The sequence below is a fragment of the Phaethon aethereus genome, assembly GCF_964289735.1.
Source record: "Phaethon aethereus genome assembly, chromosome: 8".
NCBI lineage: Eukaryota > Metazoa > Chordata > Aves > Phaethontiformes > Phaethontidae > Phaethon > Phaethon aethereus.
The window spans coordinates 2914952-2926985 of NC_138584.1; the positions used below are offsets into that span (position 1 = coordinate 2914952).

Here is a 12034-nt window from a genome sequence, read left to right on the forward strand (position 1 = left end):
GATGTAAAAAGCTGCCTTAAAACAGCCATGTTTAGCTTCTAACTAGAGGTAGAAACATTACCATGCACATGAAGCCGAACGTGCTGTTGGGCTTCTCCTGCAGCATTTGTTGCCACACAAGTGTATCGGCCAGCATCTTCGAGCAGGGCCTTGACAACCTGCAGAATACGGCCTGAAGACTCCAGCTGTACCAAAACAGAGAGCAGGGAACCACTTTACACAATGATCCCAGGCAGAGCCGCTAAGCATAACGGCAAAGCAGACATTTATGCTGAATACAGCCAGTCTCATCTTTCTTCTAACCCGGGGCTAATATTCATGCAAGAGGCGTCTTAGTAGTTCAGAGACTTCAGTGCTCCTGGGACATCAGGATTATTAGCTGTATGGCTCTGAGGAGACCTAGATGGCAGAGGGGTGGGCAAGCAAGGTGAGGAGGAGGCTGCAGACAGAGCGAGCTGCTGCCAGCAAGACGTCAAAAACCGCTCCAGCCTAAAGTAAATCAAAGCCATTACAAGCACTCGACCCCCTGGAGCATGCAAGCACTGGGAAGGGCTGTTCATTGAAAGTCAGAACCTCACAATGAGAAGGGAATGTATAGGTAGGTGCTGCAATGGCAGTGCTTATAGAAACACTCATCTAAATCCCACCTCACAGTGACAAGTGGGTTAGAGCCACCTCCTAACTGGCAGACAACCATACCTTGAAGGTTAAATTACAACTGAAAGGAGCCGGATGCTTAATTTATGGTCGTGGACTCTTCTGGTATGGATGTGTCTAATGGGATTCAGTCTAATAAATACTGCTATTCAATCTGAGATACTGTGCCATTCAGTAAAAAGCCCATCACTCTCCAGGGTGGCTCTTTAGCATTTTTATATGACAGCATGAGGAAAGGAAAAAGGAAAAGAAGCACTAACATGTATAACTTGTTGTAACTATCCTTCACGGTTTGGATCCCATAAAAGAGTAGTGCTTACTCTTATATTTCCTCTGGCTGTGTTTACTGGTTGACCATCTTTTAACCAAGTTATGGATGGGCTGGGAATGCCATTGGCTATGCACTGCAGCGTCACAGGCTTGTTTACCACAACAGCTCTCTCAGAAGTCCCAGCTGATTTGATGGTTGGAGGAACTGCAAGAAGCACCAGAAACAAAAATTAAGTATCATTTGAACATATAAATACAGAGAAACAAATCCCACAGGTTAGAGCAGCTCTACTTCTATTTCACCTACTCTCATCTCCAATTTTTCAACCCAATAATAAAAATAAACATTTACAGAAAATTTGAGCACCTTCTTGCCAGCAATTTAAAAATAAAGGCAGTCTGCTGCTTCCCCGCACCCCCCCGTCCCCTTGAGTAACCTACCATGCACAGTAACATCAAATTCCCTTTCATGTTCTCCTGCCTTATTTGCAGCCACACATTTATAGTGGCCAGTGTCTGACACTTGAGCTTGAGAGATGAGAAGTTTTTGTCCATTTAATAAGATCTTATGTCCAGCTCCCTCTTCAACAGGTTGACCATCTTTTAACCACCTACCAAAAGGAAAGTACAATCTCAGATGTCTATGACTGTAAGATCAACAACATTCCTAAAATACGCACAATCCTATTAAGCAGAATGTCCCAGTAACAAACCCAGGAAGGCTTGGAAATGTCAGGTAGTATTCTGCTTTGCTGAGCACCATGGACCGAAATGGTTTATCGGGAGAAGGGGGTACAGGGGAACAGGCATTACCGAAGTCAGAAAGGTGACAGCTGGGAAGCAGTAGTGAAAGCAGATGCACCAGAGGCAGACAGAAATCTCCAAAGCAAAAGCAATCACTGGTGGCAGATGAAAAGCGCACAGTTGCATTAGCAAGGGAACGAGAGTTGTCAGCTCTTGTAACGTATCCTAATTTCCCTGACATGCATATTGGCACAACACACCAAACCACTTAAAACAAAATCCTGATCCTGCCATGTGTGTGCCTGACGCTGTTTTCAGATGAGCCAGGAGTTTGTCCTCCACACATTAACTATTGCTAAAGAACATGGGCAGTTCATAAAGACTACCTCCAAGCTCACCTAATCAACCATATGATTTTTTTTTTCCTACTGTCATACCAATCCCCTTACGTGATAGTTGGTGAGGGCGTCCCTACTGCTGAACAATCCAACTCCAAAGGGCTATGGAGGATCACAATGTAGTCCAAGAGCTCATCCCCGCCTTCCACAAATGGTGGGACTGTAAGAGAGAAAAATCCATAAAAATATCCATATCCATGTCATAAAAGTCTATCTCAAATAGTAATGTTAAAAAAAAAAATAAGTATCTCAACATCTCACTTTGGGACACGTACAGATTTGCAGTTCACCACTGTTCCTTTTTGAAGAAAAACACCTGCCCAGTAATATTTTGTGGTTTCAAATTACTCTTCTTTTTTATTGTTTCTTGACTGCTTTTTCCAGATTCTCTCTGAACAACTTGGTGAATGGGAGGGGACAACACGACTTTTAGCACCTTTTGTCAGCAGAAGGAGAAAACAAAGGGGCAGAGGACCCTCTTCCAGGTCCTCTTCACCCTGTCTCACTCTCCCAGGAGTGGGTGGGCTGAGGAGGAAGTCCTGCCATACAGCTCCTCCCAGCTCCTTCACTGACTAGCAAGACCAGTGAGATACACCTGGAGCAGCAGAATGAACACCCTACATCTGCATGAAACAGTATGCAATGTTCTTCAAGAGGGCACTTCAAAGCCTAAAAATCAAGCCTTTAAAGTTCTTAAATAAACCCTTCCACGTCAGGAGAATGTGACTGACATTTGTACAAGTCATTTAACTTGAGACATTCAGAAAGGGCTGCTGAGATGCAGACCGTGGTAAAGGTTTCAATGGAAAAAAAAGGGGGGGAAAAAAAAAAAAAAAATCTTTCTCAAGAAAAGGTTCAAAATGTGCACAACATAACTCAGAGAAAGATGTTCTCCCCCAGAAGCAACTACTCAGTCATATTTTTAATTGGTACTTTTTATATCTATGATTTTCTTCTACGAAGGCAAGTTAGAAGAATGTTAAAGGTTACAGAGAATAATATTTACCTACCAAGTGCAGAAAAACTCTTCAAGAACTAACCTGAAAGTAAGAGTCTTCAAGCTGTCATGTAACCCTGGACACAAAAAGTGTGCAGTGCCCAGGTTTAACTAGATACATGGCTTGACTAACTGATATTTATAATGATACCATATAATGATATCATATAATGATACCAAGGAAAATAAAATCATGCTTTACTAGGTTTATGGAAGTCTGATCAATCAGTAGTTCTGTTGCTCACACACCTAAGATTTCAACTTCATACTTGATTTCTTGTTCTCCAGCTATGCTTGTGGCCACACACAAATACTGGCCCCGGTCAGCCTCAACAGCGTTCCAAATCTCCAGCTTCTTCCCACCAGTTACAACACGGAGGTTGTCGCTTGCTTTCACAGGCACACCATCTTTTAACCAGGTAAGGAGAGGTGGAGGGTTGCCAGCGGCTTTACACTCTAACGTCAGTGAATTACCAGCAACCACCTGCCTGTTCCGGGCTGCGTCAGCATCGCCCTCAATTACTGGAGGAACTGTAGAAAGGAAAAAAAATATATTGCAAGTGATTAATTCTGTAGCCAGAAAATGTATTAAGAGCAAATGGGTTAGTTCCTCCCCCCCCACTTTGGCTCTATATGCATTTATGTCACGCACAATTTCATGTGAGAATTTGCTGCTGGGGCAAGCCAAGACAAAAGGGAAACAGAGAAGTCGAATGATGTAGTTCGGTATTGACCAGTTGTATAAAATAGAGGATCTGCAGGGCTTTGAGATGGAAGAACTAAGTCTGAAGGTCTTAAAACAGCATGCTAAAGACCCCACCCAGAGTGGCTGTTGCGGGTAGGCGTTGTTCAGCATGCACAGGTGAGAAAGAGAGAGCATACATGGAGAAGAAATCGTTTTGATCCTTCACTAGAGCATGGTATCGAGGCCCGCGAAGTCAAAGCTTTTTGAGAGTCACACAAAGCACCGGGTGTAAAGCTCCCTTTACACGGCCCTGCTAATACAGGCCAGTCTTTAAACGCAGCCATTGACCGCTGCTCGCCCTTGCCAGGCCTGCAAAGGCTGCTGACGTTACAAAGGCAGAAGAGCTTTCAAAATGCGCTTCCTGTAACGTGGCAAACAACCAAGTTCAATAAACCCTCGCGTACCGTAGACGTCCACGTCATATATTTTCTCAGCAGCTCCAGCAGCGTTGGTCACACGGCAAGCGTACTTTGCAGAATCTGCTACTCGGGCCCGAGGTATCTGCAGGAATTGCCCCCTGTCCACATACAGAGCCTGGGGGCTAGAAATAATCGGTCGGCCATCTTTGTACCATGTAATGGTAGGAGGAGGGATTCCCTTGGCTTCGCATTCCAAATTTATAAGATTGTTAAGAAGTGCCGACACCTCTGTGGTAATATTTCCTCCCTTAATACTAGGAGGGACTATTTCAAAAGACAAAAGGACAGTATTAAAGCCTTAGTATACAAGTCGGTGTAGACTTAAATAGATTAAACATTAGAATGCTGTAAGAATAGAAGATTTCAGCTTAATCAGACTTCCAACCTCTCCCCGTGTTTTTCGCCTCTCTTTTCTCCCAGCAGAGTTATATGTACAATCCTGCCAGGCACACAGAGTTGAAAGCATGAAGAGGACACAACATAAATGGAATCTAACACCAAAGGGCCACCATACACTTCAGAAACAAGTACCGCAGCAAGGAGCGCTGCACGGCATTGCTGCCCCACTAGAGCTGCGTGGAAGCATTTTACTTTCTAGGCTCCAACACGAGCCAAGTTAGGACAGCTGGGCCTCCTGCAACGCATTCGGGCATGGCTCTGCCTCTTCCCTGTCTCTGAAGGGTAAAGAAAGAGCAACTCCTATAGACCTTGGGAGGTGCATCCTCCCAACAAGGAGCAGCAACCTGCTGTTTAAAATAGCAAATACATCCAAGAGCCTCTGCAACTGGAGTGGGAACCGCTCAGTACTCAAAGCTGGTGAAGATGAAGTCACTCATTTTGAGACTAAATACGAGCTTAACAGTCCAGCTTTATGCTCCTATTTTTGAAACTTTTGGCCCGTAGTCATTTCCCTTCCTCGCTAAGCAGCAGTACTCAGATTTTTCTAGCAAACAAACTCTGGTGTGAATCAGCCAATATAAAGACTTCGTAAATCTCCGTAGAAGTAATAAAAACACAGTGCAATTGGCAACAACTAAATTTATGACTGCTGAAAGTACCAGACACATCTGGCAGACACATTAACTCCTCTGCTGCCAAACATGCTCCATATATCCTAGGCTTCCACTGACTGCCATAGTGTTCATTTAAAATGCCACTGCAGAAATGTAAAGCAAAGTGTCAGTGAATGGATTTATACCTACGAGACAGGTCTTGAAGATTATCAAATGATGATGAAGTATTTTCCTAATTAAATAATTTGTGTGCAAAAATACACAAACCTATAAAATATGCTGAAACACACCCAGTTCAAAGGCGAATGTATTTCTCTATCAGCAAATGCTTTCATGCACAGAGATGGGGTATTCTGGGAAAATATCGAAGCGAAAAGTCGGGCTGAATAGGTAAAACAATGTAAGAACTAGAAAGAATTAGCATCTATGTTCCTCACTCACTCCATGGGCTTCTGTTTTGTCCAGCTAGGATTAATGAGAAATTCAAAATTAGAGATATATTCCATTCTACTATCACAAATTCACCTCTCTCTTCTGAAAAACCCGGAGTAAGGTCTACTTATCTGTGAGGATTTTATTTGTGTGGCATTGTTTATTCCTCTCAACTCACAACAGCCACAATCACCTCCAAGTCCTCACAGCATTTTCTTTGCTCCCGATGGAAAAAGACCTCACTACGATCGGTGTACAGGCATATTTCTGTGCATGTGGTTGCTCCATGCTTCAGAAACATCCCAGATGAGGGAAATAATGTATTATAAGTTCACAGTTATCAGAAGAAAAGGCACACAATCTTCAGAAGCAAATCCATAAGCTGATGAATCCTGATTTGCTAACAGCTCACAAATTCAAATTCCTACACTTCACACTCTGGGCACAAGAATGTCACCTCACTTATAGATTTCTGCACTTGTTTCCCCCTAATTGCTGCTAGCACTGTGCTCTCTCAGTTTTTCAGGTCTGACTGGGCTTTCACGCATTCGTTGTCTTTGAAATTGAAAAACTCTTCCTCTTGTCTCCTTTGAAGTCTTCCTTCAAAAGCTACTTTTTCTTCTTCCATGAATCTTTCCCCTCCTTTTTCCCCAACTGATAATCTCTTAATTTACATTAAACTTATGTAGACTAGTCACAGGAATTGTCTGTTCCCCATGTCTTCACAAAGACTCCACTGCTTGTAAAGTGTATAGTCAGTGTGCTATAAATGTCAGAAAAATAATAATAAACTCATTAAATCATAATAGTTATCTCATGCTAGCATTTCTTCTCTTGCTATGAATGACCTCAGTTTACACTAATTTAAGCAAGATGACATACCACACTACCTGAAGATCAACTGGAACATCCTTTTCCAAAAACTGTTTGTGTCTGATTCTTACTGGTTTTGCACTTTAATTTATACTTTTGCACTAACTTTGATTAATTCCTGGCTGAATTTACTCCTATCACTAGGTTAAGGAAAATAAGACTGTGAGTGTATTAAAATAAAAATATTCTAATTGATTTTCTCCTAGGACAGATCAAAATAACGAAGCCAACGTGATAATAAAATAAGTCAGTTGAAACTAATTAATAGCAAAATTTGACAAGGCACTTCAAGATTTTTGGCTTTCACCAATTAGAAACTAATAAAAAGCCCATAAAAACCACTTAAAGGCCAAGCTTGCAAAGACTACACCCATACTTAACTTGACATACATAAATGCTCAAAAAGATCACTTTGTCGACAGATGGTATTAAGTTATGTTTATACACAAATTTTGCAAGATCAGAGCCTCAATTTATATTTGTCTGAGCATCTCCATTCAAAAAAAGAAAGCTTATGAGTAAAATTAAAGGGTCTTCTAGGGTCAGGCATTTTATAAACTTACCATGGATGATCAGCTTGACCTCCTTGACTTGCTTGCCAGCAGTGTTGGTGGCGCTGCACTGGTAACGACCTTTGTCAATCCTTCGAGCACTCTTTATGTGTAGAACTTGATCTTTGTCCAGAAGCTCAACATTGGGATCACCCAAGAACAAGGGCCTGGAACAGAGATTATTTTGCTTCACAGAACTCTGACCCCATCCTTTCAACATTAATTTAAACTGACCGGAATAAGAAGGGGTCCCTTAACGGCAGTAATTGTACCATGAAAGAGTACCGTTTAGCACCAGAGCAACAGCATTAATCCGAAGAGCCACCATACAGTGACAAACTATTACAATTAACTTTATTCCTAGTTTTTAGAAGAAACTGAAACACAAAAGTGCTTTACTCGGGTCATCCAGGATGCCAGCATGAGAGCCAGAGTTCTACTCCTGATCTCAGTTTCTTTTTCTAATTACTTAGGTCATGATAGTCCTTTGTTGATAACAAAACATCTGTATTTACTAGAAGAAAGTGTCAACATATCAATACCAAAGAGTAAGGAATTGTCACATCACAGTATTTGTGAGTACTAGCCAATGCCTATGCTGAACTACGTTGTTAAACACTATTTAAAAATGCAGCCCATTTTGTTCTTCAGTTAATATTTAAGTCACCAAGAATTCTTCTCTTGGTATGCTTTCCTGGAAGATGAGAGGAAGAATTGAAACATGCAGGCTACAAATGTTTTAAAACCTTTAACGTATATGTGCAGTTCTGCACAAGGCACTAGCCAGAAAAGCGTTTGATACTGGTACTGTCTACCATTGAAAAAAATAATGTCAGCAAAACAACTGTTTTTTAACTAAGGATATGTTTAAAATAATCCAGATACAATAAACTCAAAGAAATGGTTACATTTGTCTTGGTTCAAGCATTGCCTGGCTTCAAATACTGTAAAATTTGCTCTGCAAGTGCCAGTGTCAGTAATGGGATAGTTCACAGAGAAAAGCAGGATGCTAACTTCTGGTTACAGAACTTACCACCTCACATCACCACAAATTTCATCTGCTGACAGTAACTTAACACTAAGTAGTTAAAAGCTGAGCTTGCTGGTACAGCGCACCTTCTTCCTCTACATTCTAAGGGAGGAATCACCTAGACACAAACCACAAAAGCTGTAATATACTTACTTGCCATCTTTGAACCAGTGAATGTCAGGAAAAGGGAAGCCTTTGGCTCTACATTCCAGACTGACTTCCTGGCTGAGGATGACCGCAATTTCACCAGGGGTATCAGCACCTATTATGCTTGGTGGAACTTTAAAAGGACAAGCATTAGAGGAAGAACTGGTATTTAACCAGGGAAGGTATGCTATGGAACTAGAAGAAATGCAGTAGTGGATCATACTACTGAAACAATTGAAACAATTTTAGTTTTGAACGCTTGAAACAATTTTAGTTTTCACTACAAAGTGACTTCTGCTAGATCGCAACATCACTTCTACCGTGACAAGCGCTTCCACACTTGTGCTGGTGAACCATATGTAAGATGACTCCCATGTTAGGCTGTACACCCAAAATGCAAACAAAGTACCAAAGACCAAAATGCAGAAATGAGAAGCAGCATTTTGTCTGTTACTATAAGAATAGAAAATTTTAAGTATTCAAAAGCCATCATGGTGAGTGCTTCAGCAGCCAACATTTAATGGGCAGTGAGAGGAAGAATCTATTTATAATCAGTTGAAATTTATTGGCTTCTTAAATATCAGCTGTTTTTCAGATCACCATCTTAAAAAAAACGAACAAAACACCCCAAAAACCAAAACCAAACCCATGAAACTAACCTAGTATGTCTAGGTTAAACAGCTTCTCAGAACTTCCTGCTACATTTATGGCTTTGCATGAATACTGTCCAGCATCATCAGTAGCAGCTTTAAGGAGCTTCAGTATCTTCCCGTTGTGCAAAATCTGGAGAGTACTGCTTTCCACAACCTTAAAAGAACCCGAGACATTAGCCTTATGTGATCCAAGTTACATCAGCCAAGTATCACAGCTGGATTTTTATAGGAAAATGATAGTTTTAGTCTAAGGATAATCTGTTTCCCCTTTCAGTTACAGCACTAATCCCAACTTCTGCAATCTATTGAATATGACTTGTAGCTCAACATACAATAGAAAGTGGGAAAACCAAAGGAATTCTTTGTCCACTAGTAATGGTTAGTCACAAGGGTGCATAAAGGGGTCTCTCCTCATCTTAAACTATCACTTATCAGCTACAAGTAGAAGCACAGGACTCAGCGGTAATCCTGAGGAATTCAATTCACCTCCAAGAGTTCTTATTTCTCCATCTACAGAATGAAGAAAATACCGTTATTGGTCCCCTGTGCAAGGGCTCTGGCATCTACAGCACTGGGAGGTTGCCAAGGCTAATGCCTAGGGGAATCTTGAAAATAAAGAGTTTACTTTTGACTTATTGAACAGCTGAATTAATGGATTAGCCATACTTAGCTGGCTTTCTGTGTGGGTGTTCTTAGTGCAGTTTAAATATACATAGAGGCATGTACATGTATTTACTTTAAAAGAGTTCTCATACCAAGCACTCAAGAGTTGGCACAAAACTGAGTGATGATTGCTACGTTACTTCAGTTAGATTAATTGTACATACCTGGCTATCTTCTTTATACCAGGAGATGATTGGGAAGGGTTTACCAGATACTTCACAGAAGAGACTTACAGGGTGATGAACAACTACAGATGTATTTGTCACCTTTTCTTGATCTCTAATTTCAGGAGGAACTAAAAGAAAGTCATGTAATAAGCCTTCTATTCCAGTGATTTCTAACTTCCTCCATCCTCCCAGTCAAGGACTTCTGTAATATCAATTTCTCAGACCCTTTTCATTCCCTCCCCAACGTTTTCATTTGCCTTTTGGCTCTGGACTTATCTCCCCGTGTCCTTTCTTCTCTTTTCTCAAAGAACAGAGTCTTCTTTTTGCCCAGTAACAGACTCCCAGAGAAATACACTCAAACATGATCACCATTAACATTTTAAGAGAATAAACTTAAAATTTAATCTGAAATTTAATCTTAATCTTAAAATACCATGTTATTTGCTTAGCATATAAAGGAAACCGATTCCAGACAACCATCCTTCCTCTTCATTGCTCCAGTCATCTCCAGGAACATCTGCCTATCATTTGTCCCACTATGAGTGCAAAGAGAACAGCCTTATCTAATGGATTAGAAAATTCAAACCCCACTGATGAGCCCTGCTGGCACAAGATGGAATTGCTCTTTTCTCAGGATAAAGTCAGCTATAATCCTGTTTGGGCATCAGAACTATCATCGGAAGTGAGCAAGGCTGGAATAAAAGTACTGCCTAAGAAGCAAATATCTCAGAGCCAGCTGCAGATTTTCTATTTTGCAATTAGGACTCAGGACGAAGAGTATCAGGAGCAAACATTCTCCTATTCTATGTTCATTCTGGTAAATAACTTTTCTCATTCATATTTGAAATGCACATCTATCACCCAACCTGTAATTTCTACAGTGCAGAAATCTTCATTTGTTATTTCCATTAAAGTTAATAAGTATATCTAGAGCTCTCTGCAAATTTGAGCAAAACAAAGATGGTTTGTATATAAAGTCACGGTGAATAGAAGCAACAGAAAAAACACAGAGAGAATCACAGAAATGCAAGTACTCAGATTATTTTTTTCTAATTTAATTGCACATGGGCAGATTTGTGGCATGCAGTTTCCAACAATAAAAGAGAAGATGTTCTTCAAAAACAGTGCCCCAATAGTTTTATTTATTATTTACCATGAACTTTCAGGTTGTATTTCCTTTCTGTGCTTCCAGCTTCGTTGCTTGCCACACAGACATACTCCCCGTTATCAGAAGGTGTAACAGAAGCTATGACCAGCAGTGTCCCATCCTCCAGAACTGAAATCCCTGGTTCACTGCCCATCAGCTCTCTTCCATTATGTAGCCATTTGATGACAGGCTTTGGAATACCTACCAAGAAAAAGGTGAAACATCAAGAAACAGTTTGCTCAGCTCCGAATAAGAAAGATTCAAACAATTCCCACTGTGTGCTGGAAGTCTCACTGGCAGGGACACTGCACAGGGAGGCCACGGGCTTTCAAACTCAGAGGAAGCCCTGACTGTTACAGTAAAATTTTAACAATAAAAATCTTAGTCCTGAACATTACAATATACTTGTTGCCTAGCAATGATTTTTCACAGAACTTCAGCACACAGTGGTTATTGAAATCACTGTTAGTTTGAATTTTTCCACGTAAAGCATATATGGAAAATACTGTGCATGTTGTACGTTTTTACCACAACAAGGAGTACACAGAAACTTAGTGATTTTCAACAGTCAACAGAAAAATAGACTTTTGTCCCTAAAGATGGTAAGAAAGATACACACCTTTTGCTGGACATGGGAACACAATGCGTTGATTTGCCACTCTTTCTTGAAAGGGACTATTGTATGGAGGGTCCAGATCCTCAATAGTAGGAGACTCTGAAAGAAAATTAGACCCCTCAGAAAAACCCCTTGACCTGCATTCCCAAATGTGAAAATACAGCCTGGCAATACATAACACTTCTAAGCCTCCCTCATGCACACAGGGTCAGATTCCAATAACTCTCTACACTGATGAAGTGTACTGTACAAGCTGTCTTGATTTCAACAGGAATGTTTAGGAAGCAAGCAGTACAAAGAGGCTTTCAAATTTGACTCAGATTGGTTCTCTCTAAAACTCACTATATTTGTTTTGACGGCAGAGACAGTGTTTCTGCAAAATCTGAAAAATAGGTTTTAAACTGTTTTTTCTCACACCACATAGTAGTATTACTTCCATCCTTTGCTCTCGCATCTCATTTTAAACTTGTGTGCAGACTGAGAGTATACAAAGAATATTATTTATAATTAAG

The 12034-nt window shown here is 40.7% G+C and overlaps 1 protein-coding gene across 1 annotated transcript in view; it reads right to left on the reverse strand.

The window, feature by feature from the left end:
- Window positions 1-12034, reverse strand: part of HMCN1 (hemicentin 1) — a gene marked incomplete at its 3' end in the record, with an annotated part of 205695 nt that overhangs the window by 89743 nt on the left and 103918 nt on the right. The window contains exons 25-36 of the mRNA XM_082003017.1: window positions 11526-11621; window positions 10913-11107; window positions 9757-9887; window positions 8936-9083; window positions 8283-8409; window positions 7112-7266; window positions 4216-4494; window positions 3316-3597; window positions 2121-2229; window positions 1369-1538; window positions 978-1132; window positions 62-185 (exon numbers count right to left, since the gene is read on the reverse strand). Of these exons, the coding sequence (XP_081859143.1) occupies window positions 62-185; window positions 978-1132; window positions 1369-1538; window positions 2121-2229; window positions 3316-3597; window positions 4216-4494; window positions 7112-7266; window positions 8283-8409; window positions 8936-9083; window positions 9757-9887; window positions 10913-11107; window positions 11526-11621 (1971 nt within the window). The remainder of the gene's footprint in view (window positions 1-61; window positions 186-977; window positions 1133-1368; window positions 1539-2120; window positions 2230-3315; window positions 3598-4215; window positions 4495-7111; window positions 7267-8282; window positions 8410-8935; window positions 9084-9756; window positions 9888-10912; window positions 11108-11525; window positions 11622-12034) is intronic.